This window comes from Coloeus monedula (assembly GCF_965178545.1).
Source record: "Coloeus monedula genome assembly, chromosome: 11".
Taxonomy (NCBI): domain Eukaryota; kingdom Metazoa; phylum Chordata; class Aves; order Passeriformes; family Corvidae; genus Coloeus; species Coloeus monedula.
The window spans coordinates 21,384,908-21,411,647 of NC_138791.1; the positions used below are offsets into that span (position 1 = coordinate 21,384,908).

At 40.7% G+C, this 26,740-nt stretch overlaps 3 protein-coding genes across 9 annotated transcripts in view; 1 reads left to right on the top strand and 2 right to left on the bottom strand.

Annotated features, from left to right (window-relative positions):
- Positions 1 to 1,257: 1,257 nt before the first annotated feature.
- Positions 1,258 to 15,658, top strand: RBSN (rabenosyn, RAB effector). Of its 2 annotated transcripts, none has more exons than XM_082288585.1 (11): positions 1,258 to 1,724; positions 3,006 to 3,149; positions 4,956 to 5,056; positions 5,690 to 5,735; positions 5,826 to 5,987; positions 6,858 to 7,099; positions 7,908 to 7,978; positions 9,611 to 9,697; positions 10,127 to 10,229; positions 10,668 to 10,751; positions 11,647 to 15,658. In XM_082288585.1, the coding sequence occupies exons 1-11, from the start codon at positions 1,562 to 1,564 to the stop codon at positions 12,730 to 12,732; spliced, it is 2,289 nt and encodes a 762-aa protein (XP_082144711.1). In that variant the 5' UTR covers positions 1,258 to 1,561; the 3' UTR covers positions 12,733 to 15,658. The 2 variants fall into 2 exon arrangements, with proteins under 2 accessions (XP_082144711.1, XP_082144712.1); XM_082288586.1 differs by having other exon boundaries at positions 10,668 to 10,742.
- A 100-nt stretch (positions 15,659 to 15,758) lies between these two features.
- On the bottom strand, positions 15,759 to 17,203 carry MRPS25 (mitochondrial ribosomal protein S25). The gene is made up of 4 exons (XM_082288587.1): positions 17,032 to 17,203; positions 16,805 to 16,911; positions 16,409 to 16,496; positions 15,759 to 16,183 (listed from the first exon to the last, which is right to left on the bottom strand). The coding sequence occupies exons 1-4, from the start codon at positions 17,163 to 17,165 to the stop codon at positions 15,991 to 15,993; spliced, it is 522 nt and encodes a 173-aa protein (XP_082144713.1). The 5' UTR covers positions 17,166 to 17,203; the 3' UTR covers positions 15,759 to 15,990.
- A 394-nt stretch (positions 17,204 to 17,597) lies between these two features.
- The window catches only part of NR2C2 (nuclear receptor subfamily 2 group C member 2), a 38,787-nt gene continuing 29,644 nt past the window's right edge, over positions 17,598 to 26,740 (bottom strand). For 4 of the 6 annotated variants that reach the window (XM_082289049.1, XM_082289047.1, XM_082289050.1 and 1 more), the window contains one exon: positions 17,598 to 26,346. In XM_082289049.1, the coding sequence (XP_082145175.1) occupies positions 26,172 to 26,346 (175 nt within the window). In that variant the 3' untranslated portion in view covers positions 17,598 to 26,171. The remainder of the gene's footprint in view (positions 26,347 to 26,740) is intronic. The other 2 variants (XR_014226742.1, XM_082289051.1) reach the window with 2 other exon arrangements.

Below are 26,740 nucleotides of genomic sequence, written 5' to 3' on the forward strand. Positions count from 1 at the left end.
AACCTCCCCACGAGCTCTGCACCTACATGGTTCTTGCAGTTCTTCTAGAGACACATGCATTGCTGTAGTGTTCTTTCACTGTTCAGTGAGTTATAACTCACTGCCTCAACAGAGGATAGAAGGGGCAAGGAACAGCAAAGGTGGCACAGGTATGGCTCACCGCCAGGAAACTGCCCAGCTCCAGCAAATCCAGAGGGACGACACCACAGCACGCGAATCCTCTAAGGCACTGAGCCTCAGGCTGGTTCCTCAGGCTGGTTCTCTTCCTCCCCACCCCATCACGATCCGTGCTGAAAAGGTTTTAAAGGACTTAACCTGGAGGGTAGAAGAGCAGGGCATGATGAGTGAAAATCCACCTTTAATGGACAGGACTCAAGTGTAAATAGAACTGCCACGTAAAAAAAATCTCTGCCTCCAAAAGCTTGTAATCCTAACACATGAGGCCGAAGTGTGGTTACACAATCCTATTGCTTCCATTTGATTGGGAGTGTGTGAGGTAAGGGATTGCTGCCAGCTGAGACTAAACAAAAGCTGGCATCAGAAAGGGGATACTGAAAAGCCCCTGGCGTTGCTTTACACAGCTCTTTGTCAGGAAGCAAGCAGTGGGATTCCTGGGCTCCGTCTGTGGCTAAGCACGTCACCGGCTGCTCTGGTTTGCAGTTTTGGGACATTTTCTTTAGAAGACTCGGAAGGCTGGGAAAGCGAACGTTGGGCATGTTAATATTGGCAACGGTGCTGCTCTTAAGCGTGCTCAGCGATTCGGACACACAGCACAGACCCACCAGCGCTGTGCGAACGGTGCCAGGGCAGCGGGGCGGGAAGGAGCGGGGGCGAGACGCGTGTCCCCCACATGACAGCGCCGTCCCGCCCGGAGAGGACTCTGTCACCGCACCTCTGCGGGCCCGTTACCGGGGCCTACTGCAAAGTGGCTGGACATGGCGAGCGGTCCTGGCCTCAGGAGAGACGACGGCCCCGTTCCGTGTCCTCCGCTCCCGCTCCCAACCTCCATCGATAGCTCTGCGCTGGGCAGCCTCCCCCGCGCGGTGCCGGGCTGGCCCTCCTTGTCCCCGCCCTTTCCTCTCATCGATGGCTCAGCGCTCGCCCCGCCCTCTGCCGCGCTCTGTCGCTCCGGACAGGCGGGACAGGCCGCGGCCGCCCTGCTTTGGAGACACTCACCGGGCGCTGCGGTGAGGCGGACCCGGCCCTGGGCTTTTCCCAGGCCGTCCCTGCGCTCTCGCTGGGCCACGGCCCCTCGGGCAGGCGGGGCAGCCCTCAGCGGCCTCTCCCCCGGCGGGTGGTGCGCCTCCAGCCCCGCCCCTCTCCCTGCTCGCGCGCAGCCGCGGTCCCGCCCCCGGGAGAGGCGCGCGGCCGTTTTCCTGCCCCGGGCCGGGCCGCGGAGGGACGGGGCGGCGGATCCGGGGAGGGACTCGCGCCCAGCCCGGGCCTTCCCCGTCCTGCGCCGCCGGTCGCACGGCGCTGCCCTGGTTCGTTTCAGGCCGTGCCTAAGAGCGATGCAGTCCCCGCACCCCGGCAGCCGGTGAGAGCAGCGCGCGCGGCCGCGATGGCGTCGGGCTGCCCAGCGGCCTTCGGGGACCCGGCCGAAGTGCGTGAGGGCTTCCTGTGCCCGCTGTGCCTGAAGGATCTCCAGGCGTTCCGGCAGCTCCAGGCGCACTACGAGGAGCAGCACCCGGGCGAAGACCGGGACGTCAGGGCGCAGCTCCGAAGTAAGGGCGGCCGCGGTAACGCGTTCGGCTTGGTCGTTGGAAATCCCTGCTCGTACTTCGAGTGCTCCCAAATGTCTGACAATAATAAAATATTAACTGAAGGGGCTTAAAGGCGAGGCATGCAGTTCCATTCTTCTGCATATCTCTCTAGGCCATAGTATTTACCTTCTCCCGATACTTTCCATAAATTGATTTTAAAGTAGGCGCTAAAGGACATTACTCGTCAAATGTCTGATTTTATGCACGATTTTTATTATTGACCTCTTCGGGTTTTTTGTTTTGTTTTTATCTACTTATCTACTTATTTTTATCTTACTTGTTCTATTTACTGTAGCCCCGTGAATACCCAAGAATTAGGGTACAGAAGACTGTAGAGAATATGGGGAATCTCTGGTAGTTGCAAGGTTCCAGTTCATTAATTTCTTGTTTTGACAGTAGATAAAACTGTGGTTGCAGTTAAAGTGTAAAGCTAAGAAAGGTTGTTGTTGCAAAAACGTGGAAAAGAATGTGGGTGGTGGAACTGGCAGGAGATGTTGGGAGTGTCCCATATCTGTTATGGATTTCCACCTTTCAGTAGTGTTTGGAAAATCCCTTTGAGTTCTGTTTTTACCCCCTTGCATGCACAGTGTTATTTTATATTGAGAGAAAAACGTTTAAAATATGGCAATAATTCTCTGTGTTTCCTGCAAAAGTCTCTCTGGTTTTTTTTTAGTATGCTAGAAATAGTGGCCTAGCAGTCTTGAATTTTTTTTCCTCTTGAGATAGACTTTTGAAATATTAATCAACTTTTTTCTTGTGAAACCCTAGCCCAAACAGTGGGCTAAGTGGGCTATTGAGTATTTCAAAAATTATTTATGTGTACAAGCACACTGAAATTCATAGTTTGTGCAACAAGACAAGGGAAGTGTTGAACATCCTTGAATCTGAAGAAAATAATTGGGAATTAGGAGAATTAAGATAAAACTGTATGGTGCCCCTTGCTGTGTGACAGGTCCCATAGCTTAAGACACGTTGCTGTTTTACAGTGAAGTCCCACAATGGAATGTTTTAACCTACTGTTTTGTTCTTAGGACCTCAGGCTACTTTACAACAGACAACAAAGAGCATTTTGTGTCATCTGTGGTGCTCTGAATTGCATTTTGGTTCTAAGAATGTTGTGAGGATAAACTTATCCAGGAAAAAACTTTCTGTTAAAGAAGAGGAATATTCTATACTGGCTTCGCATGATGAATATTTGGTGACTCGCTGACATGTTAGAAAACTTGGGTTTATCTTTTTCAGATCTAGTCCAGAAGGCCAAAAGAGCAAAGAAGAAATTGCTGAAACAAGAAGATGATGACAGAACTGATTCTGGATCTCAGGAACGATATGAGTCATTCAGCTATGGTGGAATAGATCCATACATGTGGGAGCCCCAGGAAGTAGGTAGGAGAGCTAGAAAGCAATACACAGTGGGGATAACTTTTGAGCTGAATTGAGAAAGTGCTACAGTATTGCTGAAGTGGTTTGGAATTGTGTCTGTGCTGCGCTGGATTCACTAGCAGGGGGTTATGGTTTGCATATTAACTGTGGGCAGCCTGTCTGCATTGGGTGGGGTGTGGGAAAAATGGAGTTAATGGGGAGAAGAAAAAGCTGTGTATAGAATCAGTACCCAAACTACCTTCAGTTAGCTGTTTGTCATGTCATTGTGCCTGTGCTGCTGAGATCTGTTTAATCTGTGTTTATCTCTGTGCAACTAGCTTCATTTTGTGACCTTACAAAACAGATAATCCACTAATTAATAGCTAAATTATAGGTATATAAAATCTCCAGCTTTTGGGCTACCTTAAAGTAGCTGTTACTTTGCATGTTTGACAAAAAGATTATCCATTGATAAAACTTTCAGCTTTTTCCTTGGATTTGAGGTGTAGATCACCTCTTACTAAAAGGGGGCTTACTTTAAAAAGAACACGAACCAAAAAAAAACCAAACAACAAACAACCCCCACTCGTCTGAATCTAAATCTAGATGTGTAGGATTTCAAAGATAAGCTGACCGAGCTTGTAATTGTAAATATTGCTACTGGCAATGATCTGTTACTATAACGGAAAAACTGTGGTTATTTTTGGAGGAGGAAGCAGCACCAGCTCTGGTGGATCCTGGGAAGGTTTCCACTATGGTGCTGACAGACTAGGGCTGAGTCCTTTGGGTCTGGGGGGTCTGAGTTCTGTACATTGCTTTACTTTTGACTTTGTAAGTATTTGAGCAACGATCATAGTGTAAATACTAGCTAACAGTAAATTGAAGGAGAAGGTTTGTGAACATTAGAGAAGTGAGAACTGCTTTCTTGTGAGAGTTGAGAAGATGAACCTTAGGGATTTTGGCATGGGATGGATCAGTGAAAGGGACTGTGTGATGTCTCCAAAACAGTGGCTTAAATCAGTTACCCATTGGAACTCTTTCACTCCTATGAATGCATCTTTGGAGATTTTTTTGTTATTTTATTAGCATGAGGAAGTGAGATTCTTACATTAGGTAGCATCAAAAAGCAACATCTGATTTTGAGTTCTACCAGCTGGAAGAAAGATTTTGTTGGTTGGTTGGTATGGGGTCTTTTGGTTTTTTGTCTATAACTTTGAATTTTAATACCTCACCCACCTTACTTGGAAAAGGAGTAATCTTAAACCGTAATCAACTGTGAATTGTACATTTCTTAAAGAGATGCTGTATTGTTCTTTCAATACTTGGTGATCAGTTTTCTGGAAATCTGAACTGTCATCAAGGATTTGATTTAGACCCCTAAAGGTGTAGGGATGATCAGAAGCAGGAAACAAAATTGATGTTGCATAGACCTCTGGTAATCCTTGGACTTGCTTCTTCTCTTTGTTCAACATGTAGCCAGGAAACTAAAGGGAGTCGGTTTTGAGAACACTGCTAGTAGGTAACAGCTTACCAAATGTAGCTGACAAATGAAGATGGAGAAAAAAAACTGTTGGAGATGTTCTCTCTAACATAGTGCTGCTTGTTTTCTGTAGTAGAAGTAAAACACTGTTTATTGGTAGCCTGAAGATTAGGCTTTAACCTGCATGTTTTATTTACAGCAATGCTGTGAAAATGTAGGATTCCAATGTGTCTTTAAAATTGAATTTGAACATAAGAAATAAATGGTGAAGAGACATCTGTCTTTCAAGAGGCATTTAAATCCATACAGAGTACTTGGGTGACGAGGACAGCTTTCTGTTATCTCTGCAGGTGCTATGAGAAGCCGTCTTTCTGAATTCAAGAAACACCGAGCAGCCAGGATTGATCACTATGTAGTTGAAGTCAATAAGTTAATAATCAGGTTAGAAAAGGTAAATTTGGTGCTTTTTAATATTCCAGCCTTCTAAATGTTTCCTAGATTTAAAAAATTATATTTCAGTATGAAGTGTGCCCATTTATCTAGGAGTACACTTTCTAAAGGATACTAAACTTACGACTCTCTTTATACATTACCTTGAGTACTGTGCATGGTTTGAGCCTGTGCTGTGGGTATGATTTCTGTTTCTATGCACCATTTTCAAGCTGAATATGCTACTTCCACATGCTTCAAGAACCATCTGTTCTCCTGTTTTATTTTCTCCATCTTTTATTTCACTAAATTACTCACCAATTTTTTTTGTCATTATTCTTCCAGCTTCTCATTCTTCAAAATCTGTCAATGGTACACTTGCATTTTGGCTCAGATGCAGTAATGTTGGCTGCAATAAGGATTATTGCAAAACCAATTTGCTGATTTGTACAGGTTTGACAAGTCATTGTTTAGCACTTGTATGGATATGGAATTAGAAAAAAAGTACAAAAGTTGCATGAGTCTGGTGTAAAACCAGCAGAAACTCCTCGCTCTTAAAAATGCCAGGTTTCTTTTACTTGTTGGGCTGAGCTGTGTTGGGTTTTTTCCTTGCAAAAGTATAATTTTCTTGAATATATTGTTTATCTTCTACCAGCTTACATCGTTTGACAGAGCAAATACTGAGTCAGCTAAAATAAGAGGTTGGTGTGAGCTTACCTGAGATTATTTGCCCCTGTAGTTTAACCAGCTGAAGAATTGAATACTTATGTGGTGTGTATTTCTGCTCACAGCTATAGAGAAGTCTGTTGTGCCTTGGGTCAGTGATCATGATGTTCCATTTTGCCCAGACTGTGGCAGTAAGTTCAGTATCCGAAACCGACGTCACCACTGCCGCCTTTGTGGGTCTATTATGTGCAAGAAGTGCATGGAATTTGTCAACCTTCCTTTGGCAAGTAAGTACTGTGGAGTTAATTCTTCATTTTCTTAGTTCGCTTTGAGTGCATCCTGGCTTTTTGTCATTAGAAAAAAATATGCTGGTAATAGTCTGGCTCTGCAGAAAACTTCCATTCAGTTTCATGCAGACACTTGTCTGTGAAACAGAATACAAAGAATGATTTCTCCTTTCTTTGTCTCTGTTCCTTCAGATTTGGAAGTGTTGCATAACACTGAAAAATTCACTAGAAATAATAGTAGTATGTACTCCTGCTAAATACAGCTATTATTTATTCTACTGAGTACCATAACTATGGAGCTGTTAACTTTAGGAACTGCCAAGGTTCTTGACATTTAAAAATACTGTGGATACTTCCAGTTTTGTCTGTGTTGTCCAAATGTCGCACCTTGGGACAACAACCTAAGGAAATTCACGTATAGGCCTTTAAGAACTACTTCAAGCCTTTATTTTCCTCATCTGGTGCACTGGAGAGGAGACTATTTTCTGTGGACATAAATGACATTAACTTAAACACTTTTGGAGTGTTCAAGCACAATGCCTGGACACCATTATCGTACCTGTTCTACACATTGTTTTGTGACTGTGCAGGCTCAAACATGAGAATGCTTCTAGGCATGAGCAAACTAGGTGATGCTCAGCAGCCTGCTCTAGCTAGTTTTAAATACAGCAGGATTTGCAGTGAAGACCCAAATTCCAACTTGCAGTTGTGGTTGTTGTGCAATCCCTGCATGGCTTTCAGCGGACTCTTTCAACCTGGTTTTCTAATACCACCTAAATGTAAAGTTTCTGTTAAAGGGCAGTTTGCTTGTGTTGGTAAAATCTTTTGGCTTCTCCAGTTACTGTAAACTTACCTGTGTATAATTTTTAGGCAAACTCACTAGTGCCAGCAAAGAGGCCTTGGGTTCTCATACTAGCCCAAACTCCTCACCCAACAGTGTCCATGGCTCCCGCCGTGGCAGCATTAGCAGCATAAGCAGCGTCAGCTCTGTTCTGGATGAGAAGGATGATGACCGAATCCGTTGTTGTCAACACTGCAAAGACACCCTGTTGAAGAGAGAGCAACAGATTGATGAGAAAGAATACACACCAGAAATTGTGAAACTCTATGAGGTAAGTCAGGCTCTGTGCTACAGTGTGTATGTCTGCAGTGGCCACTACTTGACTTTTGGCTTGTTACCTCATGTCTAAGCTCTTAATTTATGACTTAATACTGACTTGTGTTACAAGAGGCTGTTGGGTGTTTATGCCACGTAACCAAGACATATCTGAAATGTTGGAATCAGTTGCAATATAGTATTTATATCCCACATTAATTTCAAACATCTTTTTAAAATACATCTTCATTCTCATCTGGAACTAGTAGTTCAGACTTGCATCTCTTAAAATTGTGAACTTGTTTAAACCAGTGATATGCTGTGCATTTGATTGGTGGGCTGCACTGCAACTATGGGACTTGATGTTGTCCCCACTGTTTGTCCTCACACTGATGGCAAATGCTTTCTTTGAACCACCTCTATCAACATGACGTTCAAATGTGCTTTGCAGCTGGTACTGATGATTACCAGGTATCTTTTCAGTAGAGTCCACAAACTACCTGGGTTAGTATTAATGGGAGTTTCTGTTGGTGCTCTTGTTGGTGAAAAGATGTAAGGCTAGAAGTTGTCCAAGTCATCCATTCAAACAGCTTCTTGATTCAAAGTCCACCTTGCAGGTCTACAGCAAGTCTTTCTCTGTTCCTGACAATGCCATATGTGTTCTGAAGATAACAGGAGAGTCTTGTCATCCTGAGTAGTTAAAGTGGCTTTCATCATGGTTAACTTTAAATCTGCACAAGCAGCATGAAAAGATGTATGTCAGCATGTTCTTGCATTCGTGTTTTAATATAAGTTCTCTTTTTATATGTTTTGTTTTAAACAAGAAACTTCGACTCTGCATGGAGAAGGTTGACCAGAAAGCACCAGAATACATAAGGATGGCAGAATCACTAAAGTAAGCCCCATTGCTGGTTATGTTTATGAATATATGTATTTTTCCTCTAAGTGTGGGAAGTAGTAAGGAAGTGGTGTACTGAGGCTGCAAGAGTGTGTACATTAAAAGAAAAATCAGTGTTTCATGAGCTGTTGTCTTCTGGATGCTCTTCATACAAAGAAGTACTGAATTAATTATTAGTGGTAACATACAGAGAAGTCGTTTGGTTAATTTTTTTAAAGCCACTTCCCAGTGAGGCACTACTATCGTATTTTGACACATCATCTTTGCAAAAAAGGAAGTACAAGGCTACAATTCTTGTGTAAATGAGCCTCTTCAAAACAGCTGCAGTAAGCTGTTGCTGTCCTCAGCTGGATGCTCTGGCTTCTGAGGAATGCCAGCAGCAGCAAATCATTAGAACACTTGCTGTCTGTTCTGTGTAAAGCACCTTCACCTAGCACTTGTTCTGAGTGTACCTGGCCTACCCTGTGCTGCACTGAATAAGCAACAGTCTCATATTTCAGTTTTGTGCATAATTTCTTGCAGTAGTATTCTCTCACTGGGGTAACTTAAGTGTCTCCAACTCTCTCTGTAAGAGGTTGCCAGGTTATACTTTTGGCTTGTACAGTGAGAGAAATACACACACTGGTCTTTCACTAGGAAGCATTTCCTTTTGAAAAGTGAAAGTTAACAAATATTGCTGTACCTGTCCTTTAGATCTAATGGTTGTAGAAAAATTAGTAACAAAACTGCTTTTGTAAAAACACTCCTTGTAATAGGAAGAAAGAAGTACAGAAGGTGAAAAACGTGCTAAGATACTACTGCCTTTTGTCATTAATTCATGAAAGATTGGGTTATGTGACTTGGCAGCTGGAGAAAAGTAAAAATACAAATGTCCTGGATAATGGAAGTAAACGTCAGAAAACAACAGGCTTGTTATTGGCAAAATTAAAGTTTTCTGACTAGTACTGTGTCCTGGAAGTTGGAATCCTGTGGGTAGTGAAGTTGCTTTTGAGAAAGTGATTCTTATAATTTATATTTGTGATACAAAAGGATAGGCAAGCAAAAAGCTGGTGAAGAGTTTTCCCCACTAAATCCTATTTTATTTATCAATAAAGCGGAGACTCTAGAAAAGTGTCTGTAATTGATTTGTGTCCCTATGTGGACAGTCAGTTACTGGCAACTTAAATAGTACACCTTGTTGAGCCTATTATTTTGCTTTCTGACATGCTAGTGGAGGTGACTATTGTGCTTTAGTGGTACAGTTAGTTATTCAGAGTTTTTTTCCCACCAAGTTGCCTTGAAAAAAATCTCCACAAAATAGATACATTTGCTAAGCATGTGTATATTTTAGGTATTACTTGTTGAGTGGCATTTTTTTGTTAGAATACAGTTTCTCCTAGAGTAGTAATAATATAATCATAAATAAAATTATCTTCTATGAAGTGTTCATGTTCACAAAATGATTATAATTTTCCACTTTTGTTACAAAGAAAGGTTTTTTAAACATGAGCCTGAAATAAAGTCATCCAGCCCTTTAGTGTTAGCAGTTCTTACCGTTGCTGAATCTTGGTCATCTTGGGGGAACTTGTAATGTTGTATGTGGTGTTAACTGGATGCATGACTTACAGTAAAGTTCTGTTTATTCCTTAGTGCTGGGGAGACAGCCTACAACCTTGATCATGCTAACGACTTGAGGGTGGAGATTCAAAAAATGTATGAATTTATAGATGCCTTAAGGTAAAAGATCATCTCTCTCCCTTTTACCCCCAGCATGTGTGTATCTCTGTTATGACTTTACTGATTATATGGATGATCAATTTGTTTGCTCAGTTGTAAAGAGCATTTGAAAAGGTAAATTATGTTCCTGTACACTACCAATTTCTACTTTCTTCTCCAGCCTTAAAATTCATGCATTCCTCTGCAGTAGGAATAACTAAACATAGAGGAAACAAGTAGCAGCACCATTTAGGGGGAAGGAATTATTTGTACAGGGTTTCTTTGTTTTTATAAGGCTGGGAGTGGAAAGTGTTACAAATTGTAATATCCCAAACTGTCTATCTAAAAGAACATCAGAAGTTTTTAATCCAGTGTTGTCTCTCTGCTTTTGTTGCATTTTTCCTGATTTTGTTTTAGAACTGATGAGGCTGTATGTTTGCTTTGATTCAGTAAGAAGATTTTGAGTCTAGGCTTGCACGAAGATCCTCAACCTCATCCTAAAACACTACAACTTCAGCGAATGATAAGATATTCAGCTACACTTTTTGTTCAGGTAAATAGAGCATATGCTGTGAGATGAATGTACATTTTAGATAGTGTTCTCTTCTCTGCCAGGCAGCGCTGTGATTTGAAACTATTTTGACAGGAGCCTGAGTTCTATACATTTTCTGCATTTTCTGTAGTTCCCCTAATGACTTATGATAGCCTCAAATAAGCTGTCTTGAACACAGATCTTGCACTCAGAGCAGCACTGGGCCTGGGAAACCTAAGAGATGTGTGAGCCTTGGCTCTTCCCCTTGCTGAGGTGTGAGCCCACCCAGCAGTGCAGCTGTGCCAGCAAAGGTGTGTGCAGACCTGCAGCGGGGACTGCAGTGTAGAAGCATCTTCGATGTGTTTTTGGGGTTTCTGCTGGTAGTATCTCTTCTTCAGGACTTGAAAAATGGGCTGAATACCTGCAAGCAGTACTGTAAACATTTCGATTTTTTTCCAGGAAAAACTGCTTGGCCTAATGTCCCTGCCAACCAAGGATCAGTATGAAGAACTGAAGAAGAGAAGACTGCATACGGTAAGACAGGTTAGGATCTGTTACATCTTGTATCAGGCCTTCTCACAGATACAAGCCTGGGTGCTGTGTGGGTATGAGTAGTTGCCTTCAACACTGGATTTCAGTTTGTCATTTTTTCATCCATATTGTCCCATCCCCTTTCCCAGGGATTCATCTAGCTCCTGCTTTGTTCTGCCCAGAACAGAAGTAGGTGGGCATGGAGCAGCTGGACACTTCTAGAAAGCAGCAGGGACTCAGGTGCATGGGCTGTTTCTGCTGCAGTGCGTGCAGAGCAAGCCCTGAAGTGTGTCAGTTTATATTGACTTTGAAATTGTGTTCAGAAATTCACTCACAGAAGTAGAATTTGGAAACTTCTTTCGTTGGTGGAAAATGACGTATTAGAATAAGGATGCCTCTTCAGGGAGAGAGGGTTTTTTCCTTTAGGAGGGAGGACATCATTAATTATAAACTAAAGCCAACTTCATCTTGAGGTATGAGTTGAGAAATAAGAATCATCCCACTCCAAAAGCCAGTGATACCAGTGACCTTAAACACTGATGTTCTATTACAGGTGTCTGCTGTAGTAATATGTGATACGATTAATGTCCAAATCAATCTAGACCACTTTTTGCACAGCTGCATTAGGCATTTTTTTCCTCTATAAAGAAAACTGTTGCTCCTACTTTCCCTCAAGTTTGTAGAGGCAGATGTCATGGGATTTTGATCAATATAATCACAAACTCATGGGAAGCATTTAAGGAATAGTATGAAAGTAAGAATTTTCTGCAAAGCAACCAAAGCTGCAGCTGATCCCTTTTAGCAACAGCCAGCAATATCTTAAGATCAACTACCTTGTATCTATGGATATTTAGAATGAAATTTTTCAAGCACATGGTGTTTTCTTACTACATGTTTTTTTGTTTAGGTCGCTCTTGAAACACAGGGAAAACAAGAGGAAAAGCAGAAGGGGTTTATCTCCATATCTGCATCTGCAGTTAATGGTGATGAAACTCACATAAAAAAAGGAACAGTCAGAAAATCTGAAGGCTGGTTACCTACATCTAGCATTTCGAGAGAGAGCGAGAGAGCAGACCCACTTCTTCAGCAGATTGACAATATCACATCCTTTATTAAGCAAGCAAAGGCAGCTAATAGGATAGATGAGGTCCATACTTTGCAAGAGAACCTGATGCAGCTTCAGGATGAATATGATCAACAACAAACTCTGAAAGCTATTGAGCTTTCTAAAAAACAGGCAGAAGAGGAGGAGATACAGAGGAAGGAACTTCAGGTCTTTCATGAAAAAGAGTGGGAAAGAGAGCACCATAAATTCATGTCTCAGCATTCAAGGACACGCTCCTTAGACTTCAGGGAAGTCAAACAGCATTTGGATGCTACTTGGATGAAAGGGAACACAAATTTTGAAACTCCTGCTGTTGAGCAGCTGCCAGCTACGGAGCACTTGACCTTCACACCCAAACCCCAGAATGTCCCACAGTGTGACAAAGACCAGGATCAGCCAGCCTGTCTAAATCCCTTTGAGGATGAAACAGATACCCCTCAGGTAGAGGAAGATGCTGCTAACCCATTTGCCAAAGACACCTCTCCAATGGTTTCTTTCTCTAACACAGCTCAGCAAAGTGGTAAAAAAGATTATAATCCATTTGAAAGTGAGGAGGAGGATGAACAAAGTAATGGAGCACCTGGCAGTACTTCAAACCCCTTTGAAGAGGATGAAAATCCATTTGAAAAGCCTGGGGGCAGTTGGAGTTCAGGGAATCCATTTGAAGAGGGATCCTCTGTCAATCCCTTTGAAGTGGAGGATGGCAGTGAGATCTCTGGAGAGGAGGCTATAGAGGAAGAGCTGCTTCTCCAACAGATAGATAATATTAAAGCTTATATATTTGATGCCAAACATAGTGGACGACTGGATGAGGTGGAGGTACTTACAGAGAACTTAAAGGAACTGAAGCACACATTAGCAAAGCAGAAGGAGAAATCTAACTGCTGAAGCAGCAATAGGGCTGTGTAATAATTCAGTCTGCTGTTAAATATGGGAAGGTAAAGCAGATACTTACAGGCAGGAGTACAGATCACAAGAGGAAACTGGGAGAATCCTGACTTGAAAGCACTTTCATTTAGACATTGCCACTACTACACAGTCTTGAAGAAAGAATCTGAGGAATGCTGCTGGTGTCAAAAGCTTATTGTAAGAAATTTTAAAGTAACTTTTTTACAGCACTTTTAATGCTAACTGGTCTTATTGAATGCTTATTTTGGTCAAAGGGGTTAAGTGCTAATAGGGAACTCTGATGTGGAACTGGTTGGAATGTTGGTTTGCCCTCTTTACCACTTCCTGCTGTAGTGTTAGCCTTTCAAGTGTGGCTTTGACTAAAGAGAGATGAAAACTTCTCTAAAACTCTTTCATCCTCTCCTGACCCAGGGTAGCTGAATGCTAATGGTGTTCTGGAAACATGCTGTTAAAGAGCTGCTGTGATTCTCCAGGGTGCTGAATGTACAGGCTCACAGATCAAGTTTGTGCAATGCTAATAAATACATAAAAGGGATTTTAAGACTGAGAAGAACTTTCTAACTGATCTTAGTTTATGAGTAGCTTTTTAGTGTCTGTATAAAGATTCCCAAGTAAAACTTGGATGCTTCTTTTCATCAGTTCTGGTTTCCCATTTGCTCTGAGCACAGACTTTAGTGTCATAGCATCATGCTGGCTTCAGACCTGCTCATGAGGGAGCAAGTGCTCACTTCCAGGGAAAGAAGCATCAGGCCAGCACCACTTCTAACTATAATATAAAGGGTGAACCTCCAATCGCTAATTACATTATGGAATCTACGCCTTCCTTTAAATCATCTGGGTGACAGAATGATGATGTTTGTTGTATTTGTGAGAACACTTTCTTTGTAGCACTCAACACAAAATTTAGTTTATAATGGAAAGCTGAGATGCCACTGAACTGGAATTTTGTGAAAGCTGGGAGAAAAAGTCTGTGGCTGCAGTAGTGCCAAATAGCAATTCTTTCTCATGTTAGATTCCCTCAGTTTTTATGAGAATCAGGCATATCTGTTTTACATAAGGAACTTCAGATTGAAGACCTCTTGTAATCCGGTGGCCTGGGGGATGACCAGGTGACAGCCAGCACCTGTGATGCAGAAGGACCTACAGCTGGGTAAATGCAGGGCTTTTGAGAAAGATGGAGTCTCTTTCTCTCTCAAAAGAGAAAGACTTGCTTTGATTTTTATATTTGAGAGGCACAGGCTCATCATCAGAAATCAATGTTTGCAGTAGTGGTGGTGGTTAGTCTTAAAGGGTTCTTTATTTAAAGCTGAAATGGAGGAAAATCAGGCAGATCACACTAACAGTAGTGGCCTTACTCAGAAATGTGAAGTTCTGTGGAATGGGACATGTGTTTTAATTATGTCTCTGATACTGACATAGCTGTAACCCCAACACTGCATAAGATTTTAGAGACAAATAACTGCTAGCTAAAGAGCAGGAGCTCTAGTTCCTAGCTGTGAGTAAGTGGAGGTAGGGACTTGTGGAACTGTTGTTTATAAAGCCCAAACCACCTATATCCTCACGTAATAGCACTAGTAAGGGGTTGAAGTAACTCAGACCAGCCAGTCAAGGATACCTGATGTTCTGCCTGGTGTACCCTAAATCTGGATTTGAAAGGTGTGCAGAAGAGGTTGGCTTAAGACCATGAAGTCCTTACACTGATGTTTTATTAGAGCTGATTGAATCCCCGAGTGTTATTTTGCACCAAGAAAGAACAGAGGATTCTGAAAGGTCTTGAACAGAACATAGGTGCCTGGCACTAGATTCATGAAGGCAGCAAAAACTGTTGATAGCTGAACAGAATCCCTGGAATTATTTAAGAGAGATAGTGTAAGGCAGTTATTTAGGACAGACTTGGTTGCTAGTCAGGAGGATAGCTTCCTGCACTCTAACCTAATGCTGTTTTAGGTATCAACATGAAAAAATGTTTCAGTGGCTTCAGCTTTCACATTAAATGTGGTTTTTTTCCTTGTTGCAACTATCCTGCCTTGTTTATATTTTCTGGCTAATACACTAATAACTAAAGTATTCTTATTGTATATGTAATACATTATTTTTACAAGCAGGTAACAGACTAGCATACCTCATGATCTTTGTCAGTGTTAAAGGTGATAGAGTAGACAGCTAATACTAAAGTCATCTCAAAAGTGAAGAACTTCGCTGGTACAGGGAGTGCTGTGAGGCTTCCAAGGCACAAGGGAATGAAGATGTCTTAAGCATAAAGCTCAATAACTAATTAGCATTGACTTTTGTTACAACTGCATGCACTACTCTGTATGAAAACTTTGTAAAAAGAGATGAAATAAAACAACATGTTTATTTTGTGTTGTGTTTGTCCTTAACAATTTGTACAGGATGCTTCCTTCAATCAGTGTGAAATTTTGTATTCAACCATGAGTTCAGAAATGCTGCAATACAGTTCTACAGTAACTGGCACAGATAAGCCTGACATAAAGGTCTGTACAATGGAGTACAGTCTATCATGTTTATACATATTACAGGTGTGGTGTAAGTGTTTGGTGATGCAGAAGCTGTGATGATTTAGAAGGGGTTTTTTTGATAATTGTAAAACTTACCTTTCATACACCAGTTTGCCCATTCTCTGTTCCTGACTGGGTCAGTGTTTCTCAGAGCTGCAGTATCAACTGCAAAAGGTGGAAATGAAGACTGAACTGTTTCTGATTCATAATTACATAAATTAAGAAAATTAAATATTTGATTTGAGATTGGAGTTACATTATCATTTGGCTGTCTTCAGTTAGTACAAGAGGGAGTTTTGCACCACTTTCTATAAATTATGGAATTCTGTGCTGCTTCCAAGATTTAACTTTCTAGTCTAGCCTCTTTGTCCCAAAGAAAACGTGATATTGGTTTTGCCATAATTGTCTACATCCAGGCATGAACAGGAAGTAAGACTAGTAATTTTGTTTTCCAGTGTTGACTGCAATACTTAGTAGAACCCCAGCTTTTTTGGTGCCAGTTTTGACTTTTATTCATTTTTCACTTAAATATTCATTGTTTGTAATAATACAAACAATTCAAATGTAGCTGTAAGAAGGTTTATGAGGCAGAGTTGTCTGTACTGAACGAACTTGCTTGTTCCTCTTCCCACGAACTGTTAGCTCTTGTCTCTCACTGAAGCACCTTCATTGTCCAGCCCTGAGGAAAAACAGCTGCATGACTTGAGATCTTGAGATGTCAGGCTGCTGATTCATTGTTCATAGCAGCTTTGTATTTTCCCCTCATGTCTTTGGGCAATGGTGCAAAAGCAGGGCAGGGAACTTGGCCTTCAATCTCACACATGCATTCTCGCAGATGATACTTCTTGGGCCCGAAGTTTGCTGGATGTGATAGTTTTTTCCTTTCTCTTTCTTCTTTTTCAAGTGTTTCTCTAGAAAAGGGAGCGGTTTGTTACTCTCAGAAGTCTCAGCTGCAATACTTCCTCTCCCTTCCACAGACCCAGGTTATCAGAAAGATGGATTTACAGTCCCCAGCTTGTGGACTTCCCCATGCTTGTGTCAATTTTGTTTGGGAAAAGTGGTATTTCCTTCTGTATTCCGCAAAAGTTTGTATTATGTATGGTAGATGGTATGTTAGCTTACTACATGTTACTTACTTGCTTTTCCCCAGGATTTTTTTAACATGCTCTGTTATCTCTTTGTTGGTTTTATCTTCCACATCAACCAAAACTTGTTCTCCATTGTCTGTCAAGAAAAATTCATAATAATGTATCAGGTGCTACCACTTCCCCCCTGCATGCCGTTTAGAGAGGCTTTTAACGCATACAAATGAACAATCTGCTTCCCTGCTGCAGTTAATGTTTAGTGCAATGTTTTAAGTGCAAAAGCAAAACTTCCATGAAGGTGTTTCTAGGGCAGCTGCTAACGGCTAAAGCCCTGTTCCTATCAAGCAGGGGCTTTGCGCGCTGCAGCCGAGGCACGGCCGAGGGAGAACGGCACAAGCGCGGCCCAGCCACGGCTCTGCAGCTCCGGCGGCCCCCGGCGGGACCTACCCAGGTAGAACCGCAGGAAGGGCGAGGGAGTCATGTTCCTGAACAGCATGATCTGCACCCACGGGTTCTTGTACTGGATCTGGGGGATGTTGAAAAACACGAACTTTCTGGAAAGAAAGAGAAAAGCACGCAAGGACTGGCGCGTTGTCTCTGCGGAGGGCGCGGCCCGCGCCAGCCCTGGTGTCTTTGCAGGGGCAGCCCACGCTCCCGCCTCGCCCCGCACTCACCTCGCGCCTTCGCTCAGCTCTCCCGCCGTGTTGTAGTTCACGGTCATAACCTTCACTGAGCTCTTGAACACCACGTCGCCCTGGCTGAGGTACTGCAGGGTCCGGCGCACCGGGAAGCGGCCCTTCATCGGCATCGCGGCGGCTGCCGGAAAGGGCGGCAGCGCTCCCGCGCGCCCCCTGGCGGAAGCTCTGCCGAGCTGCACCGGGGCCTCCGCCGGCGCGAGGGGCGGGGCGGGGCCAGCGCGAGGGGCGGGGCCGGCGCGAGGGGCGGGGCCGGCGCGGAGCACAGAAGCGACAGGTTTGGGGCTACCCAAAGCTTGTCTATTCAAGATGAATTAAAACCTTAGGAAAAGCCTCCTCTCCTCCTAGAGCAGCTCCTTGGAGTCAGTAAGTTAATGGGATTTCTCTTCTGTACCAGACCCGGTTAAATCTCTCATAAGATAATCACTGTAATGAAGGCAATATGCTGTTTCTCCCCTAAAAGATTGTGAATTATAGATTTGCCTTAGACAGCTCCTGTTCAAGAGGAAATTAAATGAACTTCATAATAAAACTCAAGAATGCAGTTATATTTGTAATTCACTTTAATGGTAGAAACCTCATTTAGCTACTAGTATTAACCACAACAATATAATGATACAACAGCATTTAATAAAATGCATGAGCTAAATCATGCACTGCAATACTCTATATACAAACACAACAATGCAAATTCCTCTTTGTGACTGAAGACATTGGATATAAAATTTAGTTAAAAAAAAGAACATGCTATTATTTTTAAATGCTATCACACACAACAATACTGATTTCACAAAAGAAGCTGTGGGAAATTAACAACTTTTGCAAAGTTTTTAAAACAAACATAAACAATAGTTTTCTAAATTATAATGAACAGAGACTTCCAGAAAATATCCCAAGGAATTGAAAGTAGATGCTTCCTTTTATAAAAATTTGTTCTTTTAGTAGGAGCTCAGCACTCCCTAGTAGGCCAGTACAGATAAAACAACGTGCAGTTTTCAGTTAGGAAACTATGAACACTGGCTTCCAGTGTATTTAAGAGTACAGATTAATTATTAAAAATATTCCAACATATGATATTGATTACATATATGAAAAATTTAACATATACAGTCTGTAAGTGAAATGTTTCCTTCTTAAAGACTATGTTTTTTGTTTGAAATTTATCTAGTCCTACTTTAATCCACAATCATGAAGATACCGTAAAATGGACCTGTGTTGTATTATCGCAGAGCCTTTATTGCCACTAAATTTGAGCAAATATTTTGTCCTTCAGAATACAAACAATTCAAATGTGGAGATAAAAGAACTTTGTTTGCTTTTTTTTTTCTGAATACATAGTTGAATTTTTAAACAGATTCAATCTTGATTAATGCTCCAATTGGCTTCCTAAACTTTAAAACTGTTCCTGCAGTACAATGACTTTAACAGACTTTCAGGTTTCTATTCACCTTTAAAGAGGAAAACAAGCATTCAAACAGCACTAATTGTCCAGGCACCAATGAAGGACCATCTGTCACAGGACTTCCTGACATTAATTGAAATATTTTTCCTGCTGAAAATCGCAGAAGTAAGGTTTGAAATGCTACAGGTTTATTCCTATTTTTTAAATAAAAGCTTACAAATGGTCACTAACCAATATACCAGGAAAGAGAACATTCTCAGCATTTTCCACAGCAAACTTTCCAAACTTTCCTCAGACTTGTGGTTCACTTTAAGCATGCATGAAGTTCACATTAGTTTGATTGCTGTCTTATTATCTGATTAAATATACACAAGTCTTTGCCATGTCGAGTACAAAAGGTGGACATAAATGCCCAGAAAATTATGCTTCCCCCTTTTAATGACAGAAACAAGACCCACTGAACTACTGCCCTGCATGGTCTGTGAAATGCTTTTTAAAAACCCACAGTTAACAGATTTACTTTATGGAAGGCTTCCTTTTTATCTTCATCAAAAGGGAAAAAGAACAAGACCTGTTTATACTTTGATAATGTAAATGTTTGAGTCCTCATTATGAATAAGAAATTGTCTTACTCCACATCTCATTTCCACAACTGTGTGCCCAGGTCCCACATGGACAGTGGGACTGTCATATGCAGTGCAGAAGCTGCACAGATTCCAGACCCAGGAAAGGACAGAATGTGGAAAGAGACATTAGTCTGACAACTAAATCAAGCAACCAGCTGTGTTCAGTTTAGGCTGGAAAATAAAGAGAACAGCTTCAGAAAGTGAATATACAACTGAAATGCATTGTGAAAATCCTGAAGAAGTCTTGATGCTTGCTAAGAAATAAACTACCTGCAATGTCCCTACTATTTAATTACTGTTGTACCACAGCTGCTGTTTCACTGAACAGAGCACACAGTCTCTAACTTACAGGTTGGTTTCATGTGATCACTATGACAATATGAATATTGATTTATTAAGCAGCATCCATTACCTCCTACCAATGTTCTGTGTGCTGCAGTTCAGTGATAAGTGGCAACGTGGTTTATTTTCAGTTTGCCACTGATGAAGACTTAAAACCAAAAAATCAGTCTCTTACCAAGCTTTGCAAAAAATACAACTTTACAAATGTATCTCAGGAGGCTGGAAGAGAATGAGTATATAATGAGCAGAGAAGTATTTTCTATGACTATAGTTATTTATTCATTATATGCTCAATTAACTATTGACTGGCAGACTTCTACAGGCCAAATGAGAAAAGGTAAAGAGAATAATGTAAAAGCCAGAAAATTCATGGAACATATTTGACAGTTCTGAACAGAAAATAGTGAATTTGGGTTTAGAAAATAGGTGCAAAGCTCTGAAATTTGTGAGGATTCACCAAATTAGGAAGCTCTGGATTAGGAAATGAATAAAAAACTTTAGCAGATAGAATTGATGAGTAATGGCTCCATATCTGTACATATATACATACACTACACATTTTCTATACACTGTACAGAATATATTTAGACAGAGAGGTATAAACATATACATTCATACACACATACATACAGCTATGTACATATGCATCAGCTGCTCGAGTGAGTTTTAGAAATGAACATGCAGAAATGCACAACAGTGGGAGGCACAACATAGACGTGTACAACTCTATCAAACCCTTTAAAAAGAAAGAAGACAGGCATGAATTTAACAACAGTAAGCCATTTTCAAAGCATTCATGTAACTCAAGAGGATTGAACAGGTTTTGGGAATTATGGAACATTACAACAGTATTACCTGTGATGAACTTAGCATGACTTCACAATAAAAAGCTGAGTAATAAGGTAATTCTGGGCTATGATGTTTCCCAAGTCTAATATATTCAGACTTGGGGAATCTACACTTTACAAAGAATTTAACTTTAACTTGTAACCCCAGTATAAATAATGTTATAATTTTTTTGCACAAATAATTTCCCATATGTTGATAAGACTGACTGCAGCTGAAGTAGGGCTGTAGCATTATCTAACAAGAAGGGTTAGTGGCATCAAACAACAAGCCTGAACTTAATTCAGGAGTATTTACTGTCAAAATGACTCAGCAACTTTAGAATAAAAAGGTGCAAAAAGTAAATGCTTTCATTGTCTCTCCTTTGCCATACCCTCTTGGTAAATTTTCATATAAAGCTGTTTTCTAAACTAATTTTCTGTCATTCAGTATCTACTAGATGCTGGCAATTTGTCCTTTCTCTGCCCCTCACTCTCCTCTCTAGGGTGACCATGGCCCCATTTGGTTGACCCCTCCTGGATGTTTGGAGGTGTTAGGACTGCAGCTGTTGTGTGCTGCTATCACAGCTGGCCCATGCTTATCACCAGAGCAAACTACTGCTAAAGCTGTTCCGTTGCTGTATGGCCAGTGTGGCAAACCCTGGGACAGGTGGGAAGCTGACTGTGCTTGCCAGCATTTCTGCTTTTCCTCTTACAGACAAGAATAAGTGAAAAACCCCCAGCCTCCCCTGGTTTTGCACTATTAAGTGTAACTGGAGAGGAGGAGAGTGATCTCAAATAGAAAATCAGATTTTTGTTCTTTTCAGGATGGTTATCATCCAGTGGTGTGTTGGTACACCTGTGTGTCTGACTGACCTGCCAGTTCTACTGCTCACTCCACCCAATTCAAACAGGGCCCTGACTGGTGCTGAGTGCAGGAAGCTGCTTTGTCACTGCTTGGACAGTATCCTCAGCCCATTAATTTCCAGTCTTGTCTTCCTGGTTAAACTGTATTCCTGATGCCCTTTGCTAGTCATGCTGTTTGGTGCTTTTTTTTAAAAATTGCCTTTTATTAATTAAACAGCAGGTAAGCAGGGAAGAATCCTAACTACTGTCTGAACTTTAATGGGCAGGAAAATCTACTGACACCTGCAGTATCCTGAATGAAATGATTCAGGAACCTGTGAGTCCTGTGTACTATACACAACAACAAAAAAGCCACGCAAGTGTTTTACAGTCTCTGTCAAAGGAGAAACAAGAGTCAGGAAACTGATTTCCCCTGGAAGCGTCAGCCCTGACTTGATTTCTCTATCACAGCCTCAGAATGTGCCCTTTGCCAAAGGGAGCTGTAATGGCAGTGCAGAGCTTCTCCACACAGACCTGGAGCCAGAGCTCCTCACCAGAGGCATTGAGGCTGCCTGGGGGGCCAAGGGCTTCAGAAGATGGTAAAAGGAGACTTGGTAAATGACACCAAGTAATCAGTGGAGAGCAACAATAGTTTCTTGCCCCCGAGTGCTCTGAAAATTAAGCCTTCGTAACAATCTAACATTTTAAGGCAGCTAAAAGAAAGCCTGGTATGACTTCTTAGAAGGATCTCTCCTTGGAGGTAATTTTTTTCCTCTCCTACCAGTTTCATGCCAGAGTAACTCCACAGATACCAAAAGCATTGCAGCTAATTTATAAACAATGTAAATAGGCAGTGAAAGATTACTTTTGTACATGGTCTTAGTTCCGACTCTTTAGTCCAATGTAAGTAAATAAAGGGAAGAAAAGTAGTATACCTTCCTCCATTTGTCACAAATGCCATTAAAATCATTATGACAAAGCTAATCCCAAATGCTTTTTATCTACGAGATTCAAATCTAGTTCCTTCGCAAGAGTTGGAAAACAATGAAGCACATGGGCAATGGACATTATTGCCTCATTATTGCCTCATTATTGCCTCATTCTCATTCCCTGCATTGCTTCATTATCACGCCCCATCAGTCTCAGCACAGAATTCTAACATTTGTCTGAATGAATTATGACTAGTATACACATTTGGTCAGGTTCAGATAAATCTAATCAGGTAATTTATTACTGTATTTCTGCCAAGTTAAAATATTTTCATTTCAAGAGCAGCAGGAAAAGGACCTCAAAAATTCTGAAGAGAATTCTGAATTGCACTAAGTAGAGCTTCAGTGAGATGAACTTTTCTTAGAATTGGTTTGTGACTGTGATACTTTGACTCCAAGTTCTGTGAACACAAGTTTGGCGTTTAAATTTCACCTTTATGAAAACAAGCTATTTCTGTATTTAATACTCAAGAAATAGTTCTTCAATAATTATTACAATAATAAAAAGCTCTTCTGTCCAATATTCATAAGGAAAAGTTTGCACTTTCAATGGAGAAAAAACCCCAAACTAATTTAACAATAAGGCTAAGATTTAGATTAAGATTTGTCGCAGCGGGGATTACTGCAACAAGTATATTTCAAACCAGGAGTCCCGTGGAAACCGAAGTATATATGGACAGATTTGTGGCAGATGTTTCAGAGATGTTTATTTCTCCAGCCGCATGGCCGGGGCCCAGCTCAGGAACTCCCCGGTCACGGGACCCAATGGTCCTTGGCCACACCGGGAAACACAAACCAACCAAGGGGGAATGAGACTGACCAGGGGCAGGGAGACCCCGTGTCTCCCCCCCAGGGCCCCTCTGCCAGGACCCCACATGGCAGGGGAGGGACCCCAACAAAGATTAGCCTGTTGCTATCTTCCATCTGCAGGAGGGATGGAACAAACCTCAGGAATTCCAAGAACTATGTCAGTGTTGTAGTATTTTCTGCAGAGATGGTGCAAAACTTGCCTGATTCTGCAGCTGTACTGTGTGCATCACAGGGTCCTACTGCCACGAGAGGGATCTTGACAGGCTGGAGAAACGGGCCAACAGGAATCCCATGAAGTTCATAGAGGGGAAGCACAAAGTCCTGTCCCTGGGGAGGAAATAGCCCAGGCACCCATATATGTTCAAATTTCTACAATCCAAAATGTTAGTCTTGGAATCAAAATAGTGTATAGTTAGAAAGCTACTTTTTGTTAATGGTATCAGGACTAAGTAGCTTGGTTCTGACCTCTGCAAGCCAGCAAATCATGCTAATGATGCTACACAAAGAGGGACTTTATAGCTTTTAGGTGGTAATATCCAAATCTTAAGGATGGAACTGCTTAATTTCATCTTTTAAATACATGCACAAGAAATAAAACCTACCTATGGATTGCATGGTTGTAACACAATTTACACAAATGAATATTTTATCCCTAATAAGCTATTTAATAACTATTTGCAGAGGAAATAACTGCCAGGGTTTGATCAAGGATATCATTATGTGGCCTTGCATTTGTGGGGAGTGTAGTTTATTTGTAAACAGAGCTGCATGATATTTATCATTTTGATTTACAAATGCAATGCAAGGCATACATTTTACATTTCATTTCATGTGATCCCTTTGTTCCCAAAAAACTATAATGCCTTTATCTTCTTTCCTGAACTGTTACGATCACAAGTAATAAAAATTACAAACAAATTTTCACACAGAAAATGGGGCCCTTTTACTCGAAAAATTGGAAGTTGAAATGTTTGTCAAGAAAAAGCTAGCTGGTGTGTATTGAGATTTAAAACCAAATATTCCAGTGGCTAGTTTTTGTGCTAAGGAATATTTCATTTGCCATTAAATGCTTTCTTATCTGCTTAAATGATTTTTATGAAATACTGAAAGCAAATTAAGCTCCATAATCCTTTTGGCAATTAAAAAATATCACAATAGTTCAATGCATTCTGCTTGTAGAGCAATGACATAACCCAATAAAATTTTAAATTTTAACACAAAAGCAGCCACAACTCTTTCCAAGGTAGCCACTGTTTCTGATGTTAATATCACCATTAATTTTTAGGTTGCATACCCTTAACATAGGGACTGTGTAGCAGAAGTGCTGGTACAAACCCACAGCAGTTACACTACAATCAAATGGTTGGCATTAAAATCTGAAGTCCAGCTGACTTCACATGTAGAGAGCAGACTTTCCATAACATGAGCAATATGACAATTTCATTTGCTATAGCAAAAGCTGAGAGAGATAAAAGTGCAATATTACAAATCTCTGCATGTATACTGGACTCTGTAATATCCTTCTGAAAAAAAAGATTCTGAATGTGCTAAAAATGGTAACCGTAGAAGACTTTTAATGCATCCAGAAGCTAAAATTAAATAGTCTTTTGTGTCACAGTAAGTTCTACAAATGTCAGCCTCCTAACAAGCATGACATATACAAGGTCTTTTTGTTACTTTAGAAGCCTCATCTAGAGCTCCTTAAGGTCTTTTGGCTACAAATCAGACTCTGAAAAGTCACAAACACCAACCTAGTAGGTGTTTCTAAATAAATATCAGTAACAGAAGAAAAACCAAAGTGCTGAACTTCTCATTAGATTTTTGTCACATAAAACTACAAAAGTAGGAATGCCTCTAACACACAAATAATTAAAATAATTAATGCATCTAATGAGCCAGGATCAGATGAAGGTATTAATTGCTATGACTTAAAAAAAATTCTTTGATTTTAAAACACTTAACAGCCATAATAATAAGTTATACTAAAACAAAACCTATGGTAGCAGCTAATGGCCAATACTAGCAAACATGTTGATGGCTCATCACTGGAGACAATTAAAAAGTAGTTCATTTTATATCTCCATGGTGTATCAGTCATCAACTGCAATTGTACATGAGTGAGAGTAAATCCTAACTGTATTTTGGTTTCAAACTAAGTGACAGGAAAGTTGAGAACACTGCAAAACTGGGAGTGCTCAGTGAGGGTAGGAGGGAGGGAGAAATACAGTGAGAGAGCTTTGTAATAAACTCTTGCTACAGCCAGAGGTTCTATACTTCTGTATTTGAGGTCTTAAATTGTACCTGTGGCTTGATCATAAGGGTGTTCAGAGTATAGAGAGGAGGAGTAAATTTGGAGCATACAAAGAGCATACTCAAATAGCATCACACAGCTCTATTTGAAAATTACTGCTCTTCCAGTTAGTGACTGATTTTCCCCAAAGTCAAAAGGCTTCATCTTAGAATAACATTTGTCATGATTGTGTTTGTCTGAATAGACACTTGGAGGAACCTGAATATTTAATCATTATTGTGACAAACACTTTTTTTCCTCTAGTGTGGGGAATTCCTGTAGCACATAATAGTCACTATGACTGCACTGTACTGTGTATTACAACTGCACTAATTTAACAGATATAGTTTCATATAATGTGGATATCTGATTTAAGAATCCATATTAATATTTCATGCATAACGTAACAGCAAGTGACTTCTTGTAGATTAAATGATTGTCTCCTTTAGCATTCTACATTTTTACAAAAATCATTTACTAACGTTTTGACTAAGGACATATGCAGTTTTTTTCATTTTTCATACTCATAAGCAGGATGTTGATAATGCTGTTGCTCTGGCAAGAAGTGATTACAAAGTGCTAGTATTATACCCTGGCATGTGCTAGACATTAGTTCCAAGGATATTTTTAAATATATACATACTGTTCTTTTTACTTTTAAAGTAATTTTATTACTACCTGATATTATAAAACTCTTTTTAACCACTGATAATTTTTAAATACAAAGCATGTGAAAAGTACGTTCAGTCATCTATGGCCTTTTAAATGAAAGGCATCAAAAATATTCCTTGTGGCAGAAAAAGTCCTATAGCAGGTCTTTTAATAGCTGCTTTAAATTTTGTCAACATCAGAAAAAGACAAGGAGAAATCTGTCAGGAAACTGATAACAAGTTGGAATTATCTGCACATACCGAAACACTACTCTTTTAACTTCGTAATTATATGGTTTTTGTGAAAATTACTTCAATCCCTCAAATTGCATTGTTCCCACTATGCAGACGTGCCAGTTATTTGACCATTATATTCTGCTGTTTCCATTTTGAGAATGTAGGGGATTATGCTGTCAATGGGAACATTTCCAATGAGACCCGTGAAAAACAGTTCCTCGGTGATGCTAGAGCTCATCAGCCTAAGTGCTGGCAGGCGAACTAGGATCCGGGCTAGCCTGAAAGAGAAGTTTGGTGGATTATAAATACATGTAAGACCCATTTAAGATACTTCATGGCTAAAGAGCTGGATCTGCCTTTATTATTACCATAATTCATGAATAGGAGTAAAGAGGCAATTCAAGCTAATTGGCTACCAAAAAAAGAATCACTACTGTTCTATCCTGCAAGTGAAATGAAAAGCCAAGTAGCTTTCCAATGAAAGGGACATATTAATGCCCTTTGTAGACAGACCATGTATGTACAAACACAAAATTCTCTTGGCCTGCTTTTGAAATTCCCTCTGGACAAACAATGCTGAGACTAATAATATCCATACTGATTAGTGCGAACATTTGCACAATTTTAAGAGTACAATGCTTAATTAAAATTTCAGCCATAAACAGCACAGTC